Source organism: Chelmon rostratus, chromosome 6 (assembly GCF_017976325.1).
Source record: "Chelmon rostratus isolate fCheRos1 chromosome 6, fCheRos1.pri, whole genome shotgun sequence".
Taxonomy (NCBI): Eukaryota; Metazoa; Chordata; class Actinopteri; order Chaetodontiformes; family Chaetodontidae; genus Chelmon; species Chelmon rostratus.
In genome coordinates this window covers 27,920,062-27,942,658 of record NC_055663.1, presented here as the reverse complement: position 1 = coordinate 27,942,658, position 22,597 = coordinate 27,920,062, and the positions used below count along the sequence as shown (strand labels likewise).

Here is a 22,597-nt window from a genome sequence, read left to right as displayed (position 1 = left end):
CACACACTGTTCCCTTCAATTCAAACAGGCTTTACTGTCACTGTCAAAAACAAGTGAAACAGTTGACAACCAGAGGAATGGTGATACATGCTCAGTGCAGCAGGTGGACATCAGTCCTTATGGTGGCTGCATCTCATTGGACGCTCTTCATCAGTCACAGAGCTGCTGTTTGCTCTGCTGACAGGAAGATTTGTCTCATTAATCATGTTTTCAACATGATGTTTGTGATCTGTGGCTCTTTTTTGTCTTCATGTCTTGGTACAAGTTGACTGGTGGTTAAAAAGTGAAGCTCAGTTTCCACCTCCTGCTGTTTCTCTCTCTCTCTCTCTCTCTCTCTCTCTCTTCAGCCTCTTTCTCTCTGCCTCTCTCTCTCTTCAGTCTCTCTCTGCCTCTCTCTCTCTTCAGCCTCTCTCTCTCTCTCTCTTCAGCCTCTCTCTCTCTCGCTCGCTCTCTGCCCCTCTCTCTCTCTCTCTCTCTCTCTTCAGCCTCTCTCTCTCTCTCTATCTCTCTGCCTCTCTCTCTCTCTTCAGCCTCTCTCTCTCTCTTTAGCCTCTCTCTCTCCCTCTTCAGTCTCTCTCTCTCTGTCTCTCTGCCCCTCTCTCTCTCTCTCTCTCTCTTCAGCCTCTCTCTCTCTCTCTCTCTCTCTCTGTCTCTCTGCCTCTCTCTCTCTCTCTCTCTTCAGCCTCTCTCTCTCTGTGTGTCTGTCTCTCAGCCTCTCTCTCTCTCTTCAGTCTGTCGGAGTCTTCAGCTCAGATCAGTTCAGGAGCGGAAGTGGGAAACTTGCAGCAGAAGCACACAAACTACCCCCAGCAGCCACCTGCGATGCTCCTGGATGCTGCTCCGTTTTTAAACCTCCTCTTCCCTCCCTTTCTTCATCTTCTCTTCCCTCTGCTGTCCCGGGGAGACGCGCGCTTTCGCTCCCCGATGTGAAGTTCGCCCGTGCGTCACAGTCCGGCTCCGTGCGCGCCGTCATGGCTTATCCTCAGGGTTTCCTCTTCCAGCCGTCCGTGTCCCTGGCTCTGCACTCCTGTCCGTCCTTCAGCTCCGGGGTCATCTTAGGACCGAGGACGGAGGAGCTCGGCCGCTCCTCTTCGGGCTCAGCCTTCGCTCCGTACTCGGGTTCAGCGACCTCTCCCGGCTTCAACTCCCACCTCCCGTACGGCGGAGAGCCCCGGGCCGCCGCCACCCTCAACTCTTTTGTGGTGAGTGTCCGCACCGGAGCGGGTCGATCCAGGTTAAGTTCTGGTTCCAGTCCAGCTTGTGGTAAAGCCAACGCGTCGCTCCTGGTGCGTAACGAAGCGTCTTAAAATGTCATTAAAATAAAGCTTTGGTCATTTTGCATCGTTCGCTGTGTGACACGAACATTAACGTAAGTTTTACGAGTCAAATTTCAAATGATCTCTGAGTTCAATTTCGTTATTTCCCAGAAACAAATTAAACATCTTGTAATGTTGCTGAAATGCTGATTTTAGGCCCAAAAGCTGGAAGACGCGCCGGTTACATAAAAGAATAAATTACTTTCAAGCTGAGATTTTAATTTTCACTTCCTGAAATGATTTTGCTTTTTCTGATATTTTTTAAATGGAATCTGGTTTCTGATTTTTCTTGCGTGATTTTTAAAATAAGTTTCATTTTCTTTATTGTGGAGATTTGAATGCAAATTTCTTTAATTAGAATTTATTGAAGATTTTCCTGAAAAACTGTGAGTTTCATTTAAAGTGACTCTAATAATCCTGATGTTTTCATCTGAAAGATTAAATGTGAGCACAGGAAGTTGTTGGATGAAATATTAGAACATTAGGTGTAAATACACACTGTGATTATGTGACTGAGGGTTTTACTCGGGTTGATTGTGATGACCTCGTTTTGGATCCACCATGGAAATTAAATTCTGTTTGTGTGTTTGTGCGTTTTAATTAAACCTTTATTTAACTCGTCAGTCCCGTGAAGATTAGGAATCTCCTTTTCAGAGGCGAGCTGCCAAGAAAGCAGCTTCAGCACACGAGCGTTAAAGCTGCAGACAGAAAACACGATGACGAATCAGTCAAAGAGGAAGAGAAGCTGTCAGCTGTCAGTCAAACATCACAACCACATGAGATTTAAATGATGCTGTCACAGCTTTACAATGATTACATCATTTCCTGTTCCAGAGTCCCAGTTATGATCCGTCCTCCGGCATCTCCGGCTCCTTAGACTACCACCCGTTCGGGGCCCTGGGGCCCTACCCATACGGAGACCCCACCTACAGGAAGAACGCCACGCGGGACGCCACGGCCACGCTGAAGGCCTGGCTGAGCGAGCACCGCAAGAACCCGTACCCCACCAAGGGGGAGAAGATCATGCTGGCCATCATCACCAAGATGACCCTGACTCAGGTGTCCACCTGGTTCGCCAACGCACGCCGGAGGCTGAAGAAGGAGAACAAGATGACCTGGACCCCCAGAAACCGGAGCGAGGACGAGGAGGAGGAGGACAACATCGACCTGGAGCGCAACGACGAGGACGAGGAGCCGATGAAGATGAATAACGAGGAGCCGGAGTCGAAGAGCGAAGCCGGTGAGTGAGAGGAAGAAAGTCTGTGTGCTGGGTGTGTCTCCTTCCAGCTGCAACCTTCGGTCCTTCAATCGATTAGTCGATCAATCGATCGTTTCAGTCAGTTCCTCAACAAAACTGTCAAATTTGGTTTCTTCATCTTTATGACACGAACAGAATCTCTAAATGTTTCAAGGCGTCGTCCTGGAAACTGTGATTTCCGTTTTCTGGCATTTTAGAGAGCAAACAACTAATTAATCAATCAGGAAAATAACGGACAGATGAAACAATGATGCTGCAGCTGCTTCAAACCTTCTGTCCCGACAGGAGGCCACAGGCTGAGGTCATTAACAGAGTGCACAGAGAGCAAAAGTCTAGAATATCTTTAAACTATTCATAGGTTTTAATGGAAAATATGAATCTTTAAAATAACCAGTAACCTGCTGGAGTGCAGTGGCACGGAGATACTCAAGTAAAGTACAAGTACTTCAAATGTATTTAGTTACATTCTACAACTCTTTGAGTCTTTTCCAACGTTTTCTAGAATAATGTTTCAGAGATTTACTTCTTTTAAATCAACTCTTCCACAAAGGGCCGCATGGCTGCAGGTTTTCATTCCAACCAGGGAGGAGCCCACCAGGCTGGACTCATCCAGTTAGCCAGTCTCAGACTTAGCCGGTCTCAGGATCAAGAGACCTCCTGACTGGGTGCAACGAAAACCTGCAGTCACACGGCTCATTATGGATTAGTTTGGACATGCCTGGTTTAAATGTTTTCAGTGTGTGGAAGCTAAAATCTGAATCAACTTATTTACTGCATATATATATATATATATATATATATATATATATATATATATATGGTAATTATCTTCATAAATACAGTATATATATTTATATACTGTATTTATGAAGAGAATTACCATAAATTCTACCTTTTTTTAAAAACGAAAAATTTTTATAGATTTTAGTAAATGTGTATTATTTCTATGTAAATTAATTGATTGATTCTAATCAATTGGTGTCTATAAATAAAACCAGAATCAATCATTGACAATCAAACTGAAGTGTACCTGAGTCTAGGTATTAATCTCTTTATCCAATCACGTGTTGACAAAGTGTTGAACCTCGCTCCATCCTCGCTGTGAACCACTGAGCCTTTCAATCATGATGCTATCACCTGTAACCTGTTTACCTGTGGAATGATCCAAACAGGTGTTTTTGGAGCGTTCCACATCTTTCTCAGTCTTTAGTTGCTCCTGTCACAAACGTTTGTTTTTTGTTTGAAACATGTTGCTGCATCAGATTCAGGATCAGCAGATATTTACAAAAATCAATGAAGCTGATGAGCTCAGACATTAAATATATTGACTTTGTGCTGTTTTCAGGTCAGTTTCTGTCAAACAGGAAATGATCACGTCCTGTTTGATTGAGGTTTTAAACAGCCTCTCAGCTGTCCTGGAATCAGTTGTACTATAATCAAATCTGCGTGTCACAGCTTTCTGTGTTTTATCAGTGACTCAGTGTAGTTTTTCTCATTATTGATCGATCTGTTGATTAAACGTTTGGACTGTAAATGTTAGAAAACGGTGAAATTGTTCTTGTTTTGTCCGACCAAAAGTCCAAAACCCAAAAATATTCAGTTTACTGTGACAGAAAAAAAGAAAGAAAAACAGGAAATATTATGTAAAAAATGTATATATACATATGAATCAATTAAAAATAGTTGCTGATTAATTTTCTGTCGACGAACAAATTGTTGCCTCTCTAATTCTGTTCATTCTGTCATTTTATTTTGTTCATTTTGTTTCTGTTCATGTTTTAGATCAGATTGAATCTGTTTGTTTGTCTATTTGTTTGTCGTTTCTTTTAAAATCGACAATTTAAAAATTATGAATTTATCCAGAAAATAATGTGAAATTAATTAATGATGAAAATATCATTCATGTCTGCAGCGTGTGTGTAAGTTTGTGTGATACTATGTGTGTGTGTGTCAGTATATATATATCTGTGTTTGTGTGTGTGTGTGTGGGAGTGTGTGTGTGTGTTTGTGTGTGTGTGTGTTGTCCCGCCTCTCTGCTGACCTCCTCCTCTTCCTCCTCAGTGGTCCGTCGCCCCCCCTCAGTCGGAGACTCCTGTGTGTTGATGTTCAGAGACGACAGCGGCAGCGACACCGATCGAGGTTTCCCCGATCCGGACTTTAGAGACTCCGGGGACCGGAGGCTGCCCCACATCCCGGGCCCCACCTCCACAGGGGCCCCTCTGCAGAACACACCGCCGGGGACGGTTAGAGCGCCGGAGCCGGACCGCACGTCGAGCCCGCCGTCTAAAGAACACGTCGACTCCTGCAGCGCCATCCAGGGGCCAAACCTGGCCCCTAAACCCAAACTGTGGTCCCTGGCTGAGATCGCCACATCTGCGGATAAAAGCAAAGGATCTAATGACTCTTCACAGAGCGGGGGGGCAGGACAGCAGCAGGCCTCCGCCAACCCCACATCCACGCCCCGGACCCCGTTCCCCCACAGCCCCGCCCTGCCCCGACACCTCTACTACCCCTCCCCCTTCATCCCCGGATACTCCGGCTACGGCCCCCTGGGGCCCCTGCACGGCAGCCCCGGCTCACACTTGGCCTCCACGACGCATTTAAACGGATTACACCAGACGATGCTGCAGCGAGCCGAGGCCGCGGTCAGAGACTGCAAGCTACGCAGCCACGAACTGAAGAAAGGCATGACGAACGCGTAGACCCGCGGGACCTTTAAACCTTCCGGCAGTGTTTGAGGATTCTCCTCGGAAACGTCCCGGATATCAAAGAAAACTATTTAACACAGACAAACGGCTCCGCAGAGGCCTCTGACTTTTATTTAGAAACACAAATATTCAATTTTAGACGGCGTTTTTCTATGTTGATAAGATGTAATCTTTGTAGTGCGTTTCTGCACAGAACATGAAGTATCATTAAAAGATAGTTTTATTAATACAAAACTGACCACCTGCCGTTTTTCAGTCGTGCATCAGATCAAATCGCTGCTCAGGAACAACATGAACAGTCAGCTGGAATCTGCAGCTCTCACAAAGTCTCAAAATCAGTCAATTCAGGGCTGTGAAAAAAGGTCTTGAGCCCCGTTCAGACCGGATCAACCTAATTTAGCTTATCGTTGAGGACGGCATTTTAGTCATGGTGAAGTTACAGGACCTGGTCTGTAGTAGACCTGGTCTGTGGTAGACCTGGACAGCAGGACAGAGGGGTTGATACTGCAAGAACTGAATTAGAGTGAAAAATCTTTCTCTTTCTCAGAGTCATCAGATCTGAACACACAGACATGAAACACGTGTTGATCTCATTCAGTGTGACCTCACTTCCTGTGGCGATCGTTATCTCTGATGATCCAGAACAAACCTCCAGAAATCCACTGAGAAATCAGAGAAAAAAGATGATTCAGAACGTCCCCGAGAACCTTCATGTGTTTAGCTTTTCTTCAGTATCACAGTGATCCAGTGATCGTTCGTACATCCATGAGTTCACTGCTAACAGGAGCTGCTAACAGCTAATTCAGCAGACTGTAAATGGAGACAGCACTTACCTGCAGCTACAACAGCACACCTGTCCTGACGGCTTTAATTGTGTCTGTCATCATATCGGTTTCCTAATAGGCCTATATGTTATTGTTTTTAGCATGTTAGCATCTGTCAGATCAATTTCCTCCTTTTTCACAAAAAAGTCAAATTTCACACCGAGCTGCTAAAATTCAGCAGGAGGAAAAAACTCAGAGATCCACATTCAAATAAAAGCAGCAGATTTAAATGAGATGTCGTAGTTATCAGTGGAACCAACATACAGATTAAAATCAAATGATGTAGAAACCAACACGTGCTGCGAGCTACAGCAGCTAAGAACCGCTGACCCCCGAACACGTGAAGGTGATCTGAAATCTGACACGAGGCCTGACAGGAGAGATTCACTCAGTGTGAATTAAATGTATTCAATGGCCTCTGCAGAAGAAATCCACCTATGAATGTGATCAAAAATCCAGTTTGAGTTCATGAATGTTTTCAGTTTTGAACTTCAGATAAACAAATCATTTTTAATTGGCTAATGGATCCGTCCAGTTTCTGCTGCTTATGTGCGTCCAGGTTGCCTTAAATGAATTAATTACATCATTATTGTTCATTTTTAACACCGTAATAAACCAGATGATTCACAACAAAAGACGAAAGACAGAATGAATGAACTAGAGCTAAAAATAAATGGTGGTGCTTTCAGTTACAGCCGCTACGTGATTCTGACAGTGTAACGTTGTAGCTGTGGAGCAGCTCGGTGTCGTACATGAAGATGCTGTTTTCTACAAGTTCACACTCACAACAGCTCAAAGTTTGGTTCACAAATTAAAATGTTGTTTAAAATTCATGTTTGTTTTGCCAACGGTATTGTTTTTTTTACTGTTCTTTATGCTAACGTTTTTTTAATGTTTTATGCAGTCCTCATTTTTTTGTTTCGTATGCCAATGGTAGGTGTATGTGTGTGTGTGTGTTTGTGTGTGTGTGTTTTCAGGACGCTGACGTTCTGACACACTCACCATTCCTTTCTCTCTACCTGTAGAGCTAACTCAGCGCAGCCCGTGTTAGCATTATCACTGCTACCATCTGCCATTTCTCACTCGAATATACGTGTCATGTTAGCTAGCCAGAGCTAACAGCTGTCTGGAAGAAACAGAAGCACCACCTGTCATTAGACCGCGATGTGATGATGACGGAGCTTCAGCGGCCGTCCCTGAACACACCTGCATGATGCTGAGAAACACTGAGATCTCCATTTTTAACCCCCCCACAAGCACATTGAAGTGAGTTGCGCATATGAATGCTGAAAACATCACTAGCTAGCTAACATTGGCTGTACTAATATAACTTCAGGTGTTGAAGAAGAACGTTCCAGCAAACGTTCCTCAGACCAGTTTGTCAGACAGTGAAGCTGCTGAATGAGATGAAGGTTAATAGGTGTAATAATAAAGATCAAACCATCGCGATGAACACAGAACTAATGAAAACAATAACGAGAGCTATAGAAACAATAATAATACTTCGTCTTTGAAACATTTAGATGTAAGGGTTTGACAACATTTCCTCGTTTTATTGATAGAAAACAATCAGTCAACATCAAGCAGATCAGTCGTGTATGGATGAACGCGTCGGGCCACACGAGGCCCGCGAGCCGTAGTTTGGACACCGAGCAGCTGCAGGTTTTTATCAGCAGTCATCAGATGAATCAAACTACATGTTGTCTTTATCACACACACACACACACACACACTGGCTGATCTGAGGCGAGTAGGTAGCATTAATCTGCCTATTGAGCTGCTGCACTGACAAACAGGAGGGAAACGCTGGAAGATGTTCAATTTCAGCCCCGACTGAGAGAAATCAGCGGTTAAGAGGCTTAAAGAGATTTTTTTTTACAGTCGCTGTATTTTCTCGGGGCGTCTCTGAGGAGTTAATTGTGCACATTTGAGATGGAGCTGCTTCTCTTTTGAAGCGGGCGGATTTGATCCTGATCCTCCAGCAGGGAGCGAGCGTCAGGGTGGGCTCCGAGGACGGACAGTCCAAGTTTCATGATCAGGACGAGGAAGAGGAGGAGGAGGAGGAGGAGGATGCTGTGAGCACCGAGGAGGAAGTTTTTATTCTGAGGCGTCTTCGTCTTCATCTGGTGACTGTAGGTTCACTCCACTGTAACACTGAAACACAGCTCAATGAGTGTTTGAGGGGATTTCACCTCATTTCTCAGGCAGCAGATCTCAGGTGAGACGTCGCTGCCTCCTAACAGGACGTCTGAGAGGGAAAAAATACATCGTTTGACTTTATAACACAAAGTGTTTTGACTTTAAGACCCCAAAATTTAAGGGGACAAAGTTTTCATTTCATCTCAAATCTCCAGTTTGGAGGATTTTTATTTTCAAGGAACCGTTAAATGAATACTTTTTTTTATTATTTTACAGCCAGTATTTGTTTGCTTTTACTTGTGTTTGCAGTACTTTTACATGCAATGTAGTATTTTCCTTTGAAAAATACTTTATCCACAGTGATGCTGAATTACCAGCTTTTCTCCAGATGGTTTATTTATTCAGGATAAAATAAATCAGAGTTTCACTGTTCACCATATTTAACACTCATCAGAGATATTTTAATAATTAATACCAGTCACCTCACAGAGATCTTTAATCAGCACTTATTAAATCAAACATGTAAATCAAAGGATTAAATGCAGTTTTAAAAAGGAAATTCTGCATTTTTTACGACAATTTAACAACGTTCAACTGATTCCTTCCAAAAAAGCAAGTCACAATATTGAATATTTCAAACTGAATTCTGACGTGACAACATCGGTGTTAAATAACGGATAAATAACGATAATGGTAATAAATGAGCAGTGGTGATTCTGTTTTCTTTGACACAAATAACTGACATCATCATATTATTCCAAATTAAAACAGCTTGTTTCGGTCGTTAGGTCTCAGTGCAGAACGTCTTTCTATCATCTTAATCCTGTGCTTAATACTTTTAATTTAACTTTTAAGAAGGACTTTTGAGGTCAAACCTGAAAAATAAAATTAAATCTGTTCCTTAATATTAGAAACAGGAAGCTGTGGTGAACCGCTTGTTGTAATGGCTCAAACTAAATGAAATAGAGATGAAAACGTGACGAACGTGAGTTGTTTTAACGTTGACCTCTGACCTCTGAACCTCCTGCAGCTTCGCACAGAACAGCTGACTGAGTTTAACTTCAGGCACTAAGTTTCTACTGAACTCGCCGTTCTTTCTTTCTTCCAAACACAACATGTCACATTTCACCTCCAGCCTGCTCAGACTCCCCCTGAGTGACGCCACCTTGCCTCCCCCTTGCCTCCCCCTCAGGTACAGTCTGCTTCCTGTAAGCCTCTTGCTTCCAGCTGCGTGTTAACACCGAGCTAAATGCTATCAGACAACATGGAGCATGTTGGCGAGCCAGCGAGAGGCCCAGCCGCGGGCCGTCGAGGCCCCGGGACTGGCAGATGTCGCGTCGCGATGCCACTCAACCCTCCTGCCACGCTGCTCCTCTGCCCTCTCCTCCTGCTTCACCCTCCACCGGCTACAACAGCTGGGCTCACAGGCAGGCCAGCAGACAGCTCCCTGCAGCTCGCCGTAATGCGCTGTCCCTCAAAATACACCAGCGTCCCCAGTGAATCCACGCCGCGGCCACTGGGACGAAACCAGTCTGCTCTGTTTTTACATCCACGCTGTCTGACCCTCTGTTCCTGCCTCTCGCGTGTCACTTCCTGCTGTTCTGACGGTTTTCACAGCCTGTCTGTTGCAGCATCACCAACATTTCTAACATGCGTCTCAAGCTGTGACTTTGTTTCCTCCGAGCAAAGAGCGCCTTATTCTAACTTTATCAACAGTTATACCAGCGTGTGTTGATGTTCAGTGTGAGGATTCTTTCACATTTCATTTCCAGCTACATGAAAATAAGGATCAACAAGATTTTTGACAAGTTGTGGCTTTGCTTCCCGATCCAAACAAAGATGGTGGACGAGATGAGCGAGTTTGTGTCAGTGTTTCAGGATCACGTGATGAGAACGAGCTCTAATAAAAACACTGACGTGATTCAGAAGCCGCCAGTCGCTCCTGTTTGTTTTTGGCGAATTAGCGTTGATTAAGCGTGCAGAGTGCAGATCAACATGAGCTCAGAGTGTTTCAAGCATCAGTGTTTCAAGCAAACGGTCTGACTCGTCTCAGGTGTTACTGAAATCATTCACCATGGCTCCGCTGTAAACAGGTGTCCCAGTAAACACACACACACACATCAGTCATGTGATGATTCACACCTGTCAGCATGTCCGCAAAACAAACATTACTCACGTTTTATATTTCACTGATTCAGTTTACTCTGCAGTTCATCACCACATATGACTTTAATCTGCCACTGAGTCACCTGGTCATCGCCTCCACACACAGACTGACGGTGGACATTTATGGTGTTTCATCTATATTTATCTGTTAAATAATAATAAAATAAAGGGGAAATTAAGTCTAAATGACTAAAACAAAAAGTCTTATTGTTATATTCTTTTATTATTATTATTATTATTATTATTATTAGTGTTGTTGTTATTATTGCTGTTGTTGTTGCCGTTGTTTTTGTTTTGTTATATTAGCTAAAAAGCTAAAGTGATGGATGAATATAATGGGAGAGGTGGCTGATCTGAATCAGGGCTAAATGTCTAAATTAAATCGAGTTGTTGTTCTGTGAAGCTTTGTTATGTGAACGAGCTCTTGCAGATACAATAAGACCTCATGTTTTATTCAGAGCTGGTTCACCTCAGTTTGTTTTGCTTGGAGCGCCCCCTACTGCCACAGGATCTATAGTGACGATGACAGTTTACACGAGGCCGATGTGTCTTTATCTACCAGTTGGAACATGTAATTAATGTCAGTTTACTATGAATCCAATTGTAATAAAATGCAACAAAATGAAAATGTAGTTATCTTCTGCATGACGACAACACATGAAAAGCAGAGCTGCAACAAACAGTTATTTTTATCATCACTTAATGTTTTGGTTATTTTCTCCATTAATTGTTTCTTCTATAAAATGTCAGAAAAAATTTCTTCAGTCCAAAACCCCAAATATTCGCTGAAATCGCAAGCGTGTTGTACAGAACACACAGGGCTGGAAGCGTAAAGTGAATGTAAACCCAACATGAATGCTGGAGGTGCAGCGTGTCAGGCTGAAGGTGTAAATAAAGGCGGTGCTGAGTCTCCTCCTGCAGGCCGCTGGAGGTTTGGCTGAAGCTGTGTGACAGATGGTGCCATTTGCTTGCAGTCATTCCTCCAGTGACCCTTACTGTTGAATATCACACCGCAGGACGCTGCTCCATGTGTTCGAGGTGGCATCCTGTTAGCCTAGCCGCCGCTAACCTATTGTAATTAGAAGTAAACACCCACATAAATCCCTGAGAGCCAAAACTAGCAGCATGAGGAGCGAATGAAATCCTTTCCTGTCACATTTAATATCTTATAATTCATATTATTTTTAAAGTATTCTTGCAGCTGTTTGTCTAACGTTTTGTTAATGTTAAAACCAGATTCTGAGTCTCTCACACTCGTTTCCAGGAACATAAAAACATCTGAGTTTGAATACAAACTGTTGGAGCTGATCTGAGAGCAGCTCAAACCATCGATATCTTTACACGCCGAAACAATGTCATAAAGTCAACAAAACAAACAAACTAAATTAATCTCCATTACACAGTAATGTAAAGTTAGCTAACGTTAGCCACAGCTAGCGGTCATACCAGACCGAGTGAGGCTGCAGCTTTAAGGATCCAGTGCGCAGGATTTATGAAGATCTATTGGCAGAAGTGATTATAATATACAGATATATGTTTTCATTAGTGTTTAATCACCTGGAAATAAGCATCATTGTGTTTTTGTTACCTGACAACATCTACAGAGGGAGTCTGCCATGTTTCTACAGCGGCCCAGAATGGACAAACCTGCTCCAGAGAAAACTGTTCGGATTCTTCACACTTTTCACCGCTATGGTAAGGAAGAGATGTGAGAGGAGTCATATCTGTCATAAAGTATATAAATCTGATTATCAGCTGATATTTAATGTACACTGTCAGCTGTTTGAACTGCGCTAACCTGTGTATGAAAGTTGCAATTCAAATAAAGTTTGATTGAAACTTTATGTCTCTCTTAAAGGATAACTTTCGTTTTTTACAACCTGGACCTTATTTCTAGCATTAAATACGACCATTATATCCGTATATCCGTATAATGCGAGTACTCGGGGCATCCATGCGCAGCTGGCGGTCGGCTAGTTTAGCAGTAGTTTGGCACCGCTATGGTTCGTTATTGCGTATTCGTAGCCGACCGCCGCAGAGTCAGCCGTGTTGTGGCTGGCTGCTCGCCATAGCCCGGCGTTCGGTAATGACATCATCCACGTCAGAAGTAGTTGTCTAGAGACGCCGGATGTTGATAACATGCCACCGCGGGCTCAGAGGGGAATAGCACCAGCATATCAGAACAAAATATTGGAATATGAACGAGTTTCACCGCAGATTATGCGTTATATAGAGGCTGCGCATGGATGCCCCGAGTACTCGCATTATACGGATATACGCGCCGCTCCTCTGGGGCTAATTTCTTCAAAACGACTCCAAATGCCACCAAAGTTGTCTGGGTGAGTAAATGGTCGTATTTAATGCTACAAATAAGGTCCAGCTTGTAAAAAACTAATAGTTATCCTTTAATGGAGAAACAAACATCACAAAGTTCTTTTTACTTTTACACTTTAAATTAGTTCATATTCTGTATTTTCTGTTCATCAAACAACACAAATTTACTTTGAAGGAAGCTTTTAATTCACAGACGACTTTCTCATGTTGTCTGACTGTGAGAACATTTCAAGCTGTTTAAATGACACTTTGTTAAGCACTCAGGTGTGTTGCTGTTGACACTGACCTCAGCAGGTAAACTCCTGTGGTGAGTAAATAAAGAAAGACTTGGCACAGCTTCCTCTAATAAGAGCTACAGATTAACAGGGTTTACTGGGTTTTGCTGATGTCGAGCCAAGATGAAGGGGAAGAAATCAAACGCATCACTTCAGGTGAACAAACATGATCTCGCACACGGTCGGCTCAGTGCTGACCTCTGCAGGAAACACAAGAACAGCTTCACCAGGTGTTACAGTTTACCTTCCTCTACAGAGTTCACCTTTTCATCCGCCAAGACACACAGTGAGACGTCACTGACAACAGGAAACACTTTAAAGATCATTTATTTATTTATTCATTCAGCATAAACCAGATTCTATTACAACAGAAACACTGTTACTTCATTAGAAATCAGCTATTTGCTGTGTTTAACATCAACATATTCACGATGCATGAATGTGTTGGAGTGCAGCCCTGCTCTCATCACATCCCAGCTTCTGTCCTCACCTGTAATCACCTGGAAAAAAACCCTGTTTGATTCTTGATTCAGCCTGATCGCGTTCTATAGATCCACTGAGTCACCGAGGGACACCTGGTCCTAAACCTCCACCTGCAGGAGGACAACGAGTCCTCTGTGGGGCTGAGGGGTGGAGACAAGGGGGGAGGACAGGTAACGCCATCGTGCTATGAGCTGAAGGCAGTTTGTGACTGGAGGAGAAGCAGGAGATGAAGCATCACATCAATCTCCTCTAGGCTGTCCCCTCGCCTCGCCTGCCTCACCTGCCTCGCCTCGCCTCGCCTCGCCTGCCTCGCCTCGCCTCGCCTCGCCTGCCTCGCCTGCCTCGCCTCGCCTGCCTCGCCTGCCTCGCCTGCCTCCTCTGGTGGGTGTGGTTCATGTTGTGTTTATTGTTTTTTTTATCAGTTTGAGTGTTGAAGCTGTCAGACAAAGCATGCTGGGAAGTCTGTTGACATGCTGCCTGTCTTCAGACACGTGATTGGTTGAGTTAAGTGTCTCTTCATTCGGTCTCTGTGTGAAAATAACTCATGTTTAGAAAGCGTCTGATTATGAAAACCATGAATTTAAAGTTTGATCTGCTTTGATCATTTTGGATAAAAGCATCTGTATGTTTATAAACTTTTGATATTTTAACATGAATTAATGATGAGAGACGAGTTGAATCCGGGCCTTCAGCAGTGTTCGTCCTCCTCTTTGTCTGTGGACAACATTTGTTTGGAGTCTCGGGGGTCTGAGCTGCAGTAGCCTGGAGGAAGAGGGCCCCCTGCAGGCCGAGCCTCCCCACAGCAGCTGGCCCGGCCTCATGCTCCACCTGAGTCAGGCGGAGGCATGCTGGGAGCTCCAGCGGCTCTGAGGCAGACATCAGAGCGGTTCAGGAGCTGGATCTCAGACCGCATCATTCCTCTGAAGCTTCAGCTGTCGTCTCTGCTGGGAGCGACGCCTCCTGCGGCCCCGCAGGTCAGCCTGGATCAGCGCTGTCAACACCTCCGTTTGTTGTCGAGGAGCCGGATCCTTAAACCCGGTCCCTGCTGCCAGGACTCTGAGCCAGCTGGAGCTCTCAAGACTCCATGGAACCAGGAAAGAGACTGTACCTGTGTTTTCTGTCATTTTCACTGAGATTCCTACTGAAGCATCACTGACACCAAACAGCTGAAGAATCAACAACTTAGTTAATTTAAACACAAGATACTTGTGCTCAAAAAGAGGATTCATTCTCAGTGAAGAACCTTGGAGCTCTAATCTGCCTCTATACCTGCCAAAGAGCAGTGATTCCTAACACGTCTCTGGGGGTCATCAGGTGGAAACCTCCCTTCAACAGTGTTTCGCCTACTTAGTCCCACTACACCTCCAGGAGGTTAGGCAGTGAACTCCGGTGTCCCAGAGTCACCCCCCCTAGTGCCAGTTCACACTGCTCCTACACAATCCAAACAGCACCGCCACGTTCAACTGACCCAGAGATACTCCAGGTAGTGGCCAGTACCGATGCTACCATTTAACTATTGCTAATGCTAATGCTAACCGCTAGGAAGAACAGAAGAAGACAATACAGTTCCGATGCTACCATTTAGCTAATGTTACGTGCTAACCGCTACCTGCTAAGAGGAACAGAAGAAGACAATAAAGCTAGATTCACCTATACTGTTAATGTTAATTGCTAGCTACCAATACTAACTGCTAAGATACTATCATACTCTCACCGCTTTAGCTATTGTTAGCTGCTACAATGCTACCACAGGCCTAGATGCCACATGTAACTGCCGATTGCCACACTACCATCATCTACCCCTGCCTCTCACCAACTGCACCAAGAAAAAGCGGGGTGGGAATACAAACCCTGGTTCGGGTAGGGGATAGAAAATAAAGAGGTAGAGTCAAAAGATGGAAGTAGGGATTGGATACAGACCCTTGTTCGGGTAGGGGGTGGAAAATTTAGAGGGTGCTGGAGGTGGAGGCCTAAACCACAGACTAGATTTAACAGCCTCTTCTAACATTTCCTTCAAGAAGCAGCAAACCCTACCATTTCCTTCAAAAAGCAAACAGAGCAGGAAAACAAACCCTAACATTTCCTTCAAGAAGCAAACAAAACAGGAAAACAACCAAAAAGATCAAAAAACAAGCCAACTCTGTATCTTACCACGCAAACTCACCTGAACAGGCCGCATGGTCCCAAAGAGAGACTCTAGCTGGCCACACCCCCACCTTATCTAAACTTCCTGGTTCTCTTCCTATTGGCAGAGCGAGAAGATGGGGTGGGGAAAGCAGAGCAGAGGAGAGGTGTCTTGTTCAGACTTTAACCTCTTCTCTTGCCGGGTTAGGCATGCATGTCCTCTGCCCCCCCACCGTCCCTATTTCACCCCCCAACTACTATTATTTCTCCTGATCCATATCCACTGACTAGACCTAGCAGCCTCATCTGATTTTGCCCATGCACTCCCAGCTCCCTCAACAGTGAAACAGCTGACCCTGCAACAAAACCTCTACACCCCACTTCAACTGGACAGACCCTGGTCTTCCATCCCCTCTGCTCAGATTCTGTCTTTAAATCTGCATACTTAGTCTTCTTCCTTTCATAAGCTGCCTCCACTGAATTTTCCCAAGGGACTGTTAACTCAATAAAATACACAGTCTTTTTACTCATGGACCATAAGACAATGTCCGGCCTCAGATTACTATAAACTATTTCCTGGGGCACAACTAGCTTTCCTCCCAAGTCGACCTGCATTTGCCAATCATCAGCCCCTACCAGGCAGCCACCTACCTGCTTTCTCCCTGACTTAGCAGCTCTATTTTTCTCCCCCTCTCGAACAAACTGCACATCTAACCTCTCCTTTCTAGAACTTCCAGTATTCACCTGCTTCCTTCTCTCCTCAATGCCTGCGGCTAAGCTTCTCAGCACCTGATTATGCCGCCATGTATACCGGCCTTGTGATAAGCTAATTCTACAACCTGACAAAATGTGCTTTAAACTTGCTGTACCTGAGCAGAGTGGGCACGATTGATCGCCCTGTACCCAGAGACTTAGGTTCTGCGGGGTTGGCAACACATCGTATGTCGCCCCTATCAGAAATTTAATACGGCCTTCCTCCGTATTCCACAGGTCCCTCCAACTAAGTTTCCTCTTCTCAACACCTTCCCAATTCAACCATTGTCCCTGTTTGGCTTGACCAACTGCTTTTGCCCCCCTTAACAACTCCTCCTGCCTACGCACCTGTTCCACTACAAGCTTTCTTTTCTCCTTTAGACCTGCTTTATTCCACACTGGTTTGCCTGGGCCAAGCCCCAAGCCTCCCCAGCCAAATTGAACATTTCCTACTATTTCTGCATGCCTAAGAGCTGCCTCTGCCTCCTGCACTGCTGCCCTTGGGTTCCATTTCCTCCCCCCAGAAGGATTCAGAACCACATTGCTAACTAACATGTCCTTACTCCCAGATAATAAAAGTTCTGTCCTAACCTTAGTGCATTTAAACTCCTCTGTTAGACTGGATACTGGCAGCTGAAGCATTCCTTTCCCATACAAAGCTACATTGCTTAAGCACCTGGGAGCACCCAACCATTTTCTAATATAAGAGCTAACTAGCCTTTCCATTCTCTCTGCTACAGATAATGGGACTTCATATACTGACATTGGCCACATTAACCTAGGATACAAGCCAAACTGCAAGCACCACAACCTCAGTTTTCCTGGGAGCCCTGATTTATCTATTCTCTCCAGCCCTTCTGCAACATCCTTTCTAAATTGCACAACCTGTTCAACATCATTCAGGTCCACATTGTACCACCGTCCTAGACTCTTAACTGATTTCTCCCTAATTGTTGGGATTTCCTCACCATCTATAGCGAACTTTCTATCACTTACTTTCCCTCTGTATATTGAAATACTCCTTGACTTACTAGGCTTAATCTTCATACTAGCCCACTTGAGATTCTGATTGACTTTATCTAACAACCTCCTTGTACATGGCACTGTTGAAGTTAGCAGTGTCATATCATCCATATAAGCCCTAATTGGTGGAAGACGCATTCCATTCTGCCGTCTCTCTCCACTTACGACCCACTTGGAAGCCCTAATAATTACCTCCATAGCCATTGTGAAAGCTAGCGGGGACACTGTACATCCTGCCATAATACCAACCTCCAATCTTTGCCAGCCTGTTGTGAGCTCTGCGATACTTGCACACAGTCTGATGTCTTGGAAATATGCTTTCACCAAGTTAACAACTATCTCCGGCACTTTAAAGTAGTCAAAGGAACTCCAAATAAGGTTATGTGGCACTGACCCAAACGCATTAGCCAGATCTAAAAATACAACATTCAAGTCTCTTTTCTCCCTCTTAGCTGTCTGAATCTGATGCCAAATCATGCTAGTATGCTCTAAGCATCCCGCAAATCCTGGTATCCCTGCTTTTTGCACTGTCGTATCTATCATACCATTCCTTTCTAAGTATTTAGCCAGCCTCTGTGCTACGATACTAAAGAAAATCTTTCCCTCAACTAATTAACTAACTAATTAATCTGTTCAATCATTGATTGTTATTCTGGAATATTTAATATCAATATTTTTTCTTTACGTCTGATCAAAAGTCCAATACCCAGTTATATATCATAAGAAAACAAAAATACAAATTCATGAGAAACTATTCAGTAGGAAGCAGATATTTGGAGGCATTTTTGGACAAAAACTGTAAATATACATGTTTGAGAAGCTGGAAATCATCTCAAGTTATACAAATAATTGTTGATTTTGAAAGTGATTTTTCTGTCAGTCAGCTAATTATTTTGACTGTTCTTTTTGTACAGTGTGATTTTGCTTGATCTCAAACTTCTATTGTTTACACGCTCATTTACTAAATCTGATTCTCTGTTGTCTTTGTCCCACCTTTTTCTCTTGCTACTGATTTAATTGCACTTTTTTATTACTATGGACTTCATGTGGATGGGTAGGAAGTGTGGATGATGGATGGATGGATGGATGGATGGATGATGGATGGATGATGGATGGTTGGATGGATGATGGATGGATGGATGCGTGAATGGATGGATGATGGATGATGATGGATGGATGGATGGATGATGGATGGATGGATGGATGGATGAAGGATGGATGGATGATGGATGGATGATGGATGATAGATAGATAGATAGATGATGGATAGTTGGATGGATGATGGATGGATGATGATGGATGATGATGGATGGATTTATTAATCTGCAGTGTCACAGCAGCCAAACCACACAGAAGAATAAAAACAACATAACTGTAAAAATCTCCACGGATTCATTCAGTCTACATTACACGCACGCACGCACGCACGCACACACACACACACACACACACACACACACACACACACGTCACGTGGTCGTTTAGCCTTTACGTCATAAATAGGCGCCGTTTGTTTACCGCCAGTTCAAAATGGAGCCGAGCACAGAGGACAGCTCTTCGCTAACGGCTGCTTTGCTGTCCTCTGTTTTAAGCCTGAATGTCGCTCCGGGGTTCCGGGACCAGATGTTCGAGCTGCACCGGCTCCAGACGGCCCTGCTGAGGCGGAGGAGGGTACGGGAGATGATGGAGCGGGACCGGCGGCGGCGGCTGTACCTGCGGCGGAGGAGGGCGTTCCTGCTGTCCTCCATCGCCGCTATTCTGAGTCTCATCACATCCACCAACAGACCTATCTGGGTCCGGAACCGAAGCCCCGGACAGAACTTCTGGTCCTTGGCGGAGTCGTTCGACGATGAGGAGTGGAAAGCGCAGTTTCGCGTGTCGCGAGCGACGTTCGACTACCTGGTCGAACAGATCGGACCGGCGATCAAACGCCGCAGGACGAACTACCGGCTCCCCATCGAGCCGCGCCGCAGACTCGCCATCACTCTGTGGTGGTTCGCCAGGTCCGGAGAGTACCGATCCATCGCCAACATGTTCGGAGTGGGAATCGCCACCGTTTGCATGATCGTGCGTCAGGTCACCTCCGCCATAGTGGACCGGCTGTACCGGCGCTTCGTGTCGCTCCCCAGCGGACAGCGGCTGGACGACACCGTGAGAGCCTTCAAGGACCGCTGCTACCCGCAGTGTGCGGGGGCCATCGGCGGGACTCACATCCCCATCGCTCCTCCGAGAGACAACCCGGAGCACTACCTGAACAGAAGAGGCTGGCACTCGGTCATCCTGCAGGCGGTGGTCGACCACAACGTCTGGTGAGCCGGACTGTTCTCTGAGCCTGCTGGTGCAGAGTGACCAGCCTCAGCTAAACTTGTGCTTTCTGACCAGCAGCTTCACTGATGTGTACGCCGGTTGGCCTGGAAGCACCAGCAGTGCCTCCGTGCTCTCCAGCTCAGACCTGTACCTGAAAGCAGAGGACCGGCCGGATGGTTACCTGTTTCCCAGAGAGGTGAGTGTACAGGATCTTTAAAGTCCGCCTGCTGGAGCTTCAGGACCCGGACTGAACGTATCTGTGTTAAGAAGTCTGCTCTAGATGTGTTCAGTCACAGCTCTTGTCCACTGCAGGACTTGAACAACCGTTAACCTGAGACCTCTCATCAGGTCTTAACAGGTTTTAGACCTTTAACACAAACCTGTGGCCTTCAGTAGACCTTTATTAGCGGGACAGAACAGTGGAGCTGTTCCAGCTGGTTCACAATTCAGAGTAATCAGAGCATGAAGTCACTGATGCAGTTACCGTGGTTACAGTTGAGGGGCGACTGGACATATCGAGTTAATTTCTGGTTACTGGTTTTTCATCATAGTCTCAGCTGGCTGCTTTGATGGTGAAATGCATCATAAACTGCTATTAAAAGGTGTTAAAAAGTCACTGTGTACATCTCAAGCCTTTATTTCATACTCGAGAGCAGCCGTCATGTTTCTTACCGGCCGATCCTCTAATAATATATCAGTTATTGATCGGATGCTGCAGCTGATCAGACTGATCTAATCACAGCTTCACTGGAATTTCATCCAAGAGTGAAGAAGATAACTCGATCCTTCATTGATGAGGCAGATGTTTCTTTTCATGGTCTGTTATTTCTTTCATTAACTTTTATGATGGATCCAGTTAAAGTCAGAGAGCAGGGGAGTCTGTCAGTGAGCAGGAATGTAATGAAGTATGAATGAATGAATAAATAATGTAACATCACATATTAAAAATGAGGCGTCTCTTTCAGAAATCGGTCGTGTATGAGGGAGTGGAAGTGCCCGTCCATCTCATCGGTGATGTGTCGTTCCCTCTGAAGCCGTGGCTGATGAAAGGATACAGCCAGGGGCACCTGCTCTCTCCCGAGCAGCGTCGCTTCACCTACACCCTCACCTCCGCCCGGTCCGTGGTCGACGCTGCTTTCACGCGGCTGAAGGGACGCTGGAGATGCCTGCTGAAAAAGAGCGACATCGACACCTCGATGATGCCCAGAGTCGTGGCCGCCTGCTGCGTTTTGCACAACATCTGTGAAAATCAGGGAGACAGTTTCCTTCCTGAGTGGAACATTGATATGGCTCCTTGTGCAGGTTACCTGAGGCAGCCTGATACAGAACCGTATGAAGGAGACTCCTACTGCACCGCTGAGGTCATCAGAGACACTATTACTTACAACCTGTTGACTATACTGCAGTACTGAACCCACAGACCTGAGCTGAGACAGGACTCAGCACTGGTCTCTGAACTGGATGCTGTTGATTAATAGACAAATGATGATGAAGAGGAGCAACCGAGTTCAGCTGAGTGTGTTCGCCTTCCCGAAGTCTCACATCCTGATAAGAACTGGTGTCTCGAAGCTGCTTCAGCCTTCCTAACAGCGGCCATGTTGTTAATTACAAACATCAGACCAATGACAGAAGCTCTTCAAACGATCATGTGATCAGACGGAGACGCTCACAGGGGTCAGCATTGGTTGCTTTTTTCAGTTTAGTCTTTATTTTCAATTCTCATCACAAAGTCTCGTCACACTATTCTGAGCTGCAGTGATGGAGGAGGAGAGTAAACGCACTGCAGGAATCAACAGATTCTGCTGCTACAGCTCCAATCGTCATCATGTCTTTGGTTTTTCTCCATTTTAAAACCAGGCTGACACATGAAAATGCGGAACAGCAACATTAATCTGCTGACTCAGGGCTTTTGTCCCTGTCCGGATCCTGTAGGAAAGGTGACTCATCTGATCGTGCAGCAGTCAGACTGTTGTCTCAGGTTGACTCTGGAGCAGGTTAGCTGTGCAGCATCTGTTACCATGGTGATTGTGATACCAGAGTTGAACCCAAAAGAGAGCTGTTTGTCTCACAGTAATGGTGGAATAAAGAGCTTTAATGGAGACTTTATGGAACACAACATTTGAAGGTTTTTCTCAAAGATGTTATTTCAAATGTGAAACACTGTGTCCATAAACTCATCAGATCAGAACCATCAAACAACTTCATACAGTAGCATCAGTAGTCTGCTTAAAAGAAGCATAATGCAATACTACATACTACAATTTATGTTGTTTATTGTATATAAACGTGATACAAACACATATTTATATGTGTGTGTATATATATGTATGTATATATTTGTGTCTGTGTGTGTGTATATATAAAAGTTATATATATATAAGTTATAAAGTTTGACACATTGTTGTATATTGAAGGCGTACAGCCTTTAGTTAATAATGACGTGTCATTCTCTACAGGTGTTTCAGGTATTGTTGCTGTTAGACCTGCTCAGGCTGGAGTATGAGGAGAGAGAGCTGTCAATCAACCCCAGACTGTGCATGGCCCCACACTCCTGAGAATGCCTAATCAGGTGGAATAAGTGAAAACACCTGTGCAGGTGACCACAGGCATACAGATTCTTTGAAGTGCCGAACACTTTGATGTTCTAGGATTCAGCTCATTCTCAACCAGATAATGAATAATAATAATCCACTAATGATATGTATTTACTACACAGGCCCAGAAAAATAACTTTTGCACTTTGAACAAGATAATTTTAACATGCTCAATTAACACATTTTGTACATGAAAGATTAAATTCAAATGCTCTCTAACTTAACACTGACATAATAAATTAATTTTTGATACTTTAAGTAAAGTTTGATTCTACTGTTGTTCTTTTACTCTC

The 22,597-nt window shown here is 44.7% G+C and overlaps 2 protein-coding genes across 4 annotated transcripts; both read left to right on the top strand.

Annotated features, from left to right (window-relative positions):
• Positions 1-763: 763 nt before the first annotated feature.
• irx5b (iroquois homeobox 5b) lies at positions 764-5,499 on the top strand. The gene is made up of 3 exons (XM_041939490.1): positions 764-1,202; positions 2,151-2,556; positions 4,636-5,499. The coding sequence occupies exons 1-3, from the start codon at positions 972-974 to the stop codon at positions 5,274-5,276; spliced, it is 1,278 nt and encodes a 425-aa protein (XP_041795424.1). The 5' UTR covers positions 764-971; the 3' UTR covers positions 5,277-5,499.
• Positions 5,500-18,946: 13,447 nt separating this feature from the next.
• Positions 18,947-22,529, top strand: LOC121608334 (protein ANTAGONIST OF LIKE HETEROCHROMATIN PROTEIN 1-like). 3 transcript variants are annotated; one of them, XR_006006910.1, is made up of 4 exons: positions 18,947-19,712; positions 19,789-19,906; positions 20,676-21,384; positions 22,167-22,529. XR_006006910.1 is itself a non-coding variant. In XM_041939585.1 (3 exons), the coding sequence occupies exons 1-3, from the start codon at positions 19,027-19,029 to the stop codon at positions 21,120-21,122; spliced, it is 1,251 nt and encodes a 416-aa protein (XP_041795519.1). In that variant the 5' UTR covers positions 18,947-19,026; the 3' UTR covers positions 21,123-22,529. The 3 variants fall into 3 exon arrangements, 1 of the variants encoding a protein (XP_041795519.1); XR_006006909.1 differs by having other exon boundaries at positions 20,676-21,704; XM_041939585.1 differs by having other exon boundaries at positions 20,676-22,529.
• Positions 22,530-22,597: the final 68 nt, after the last annotated feature.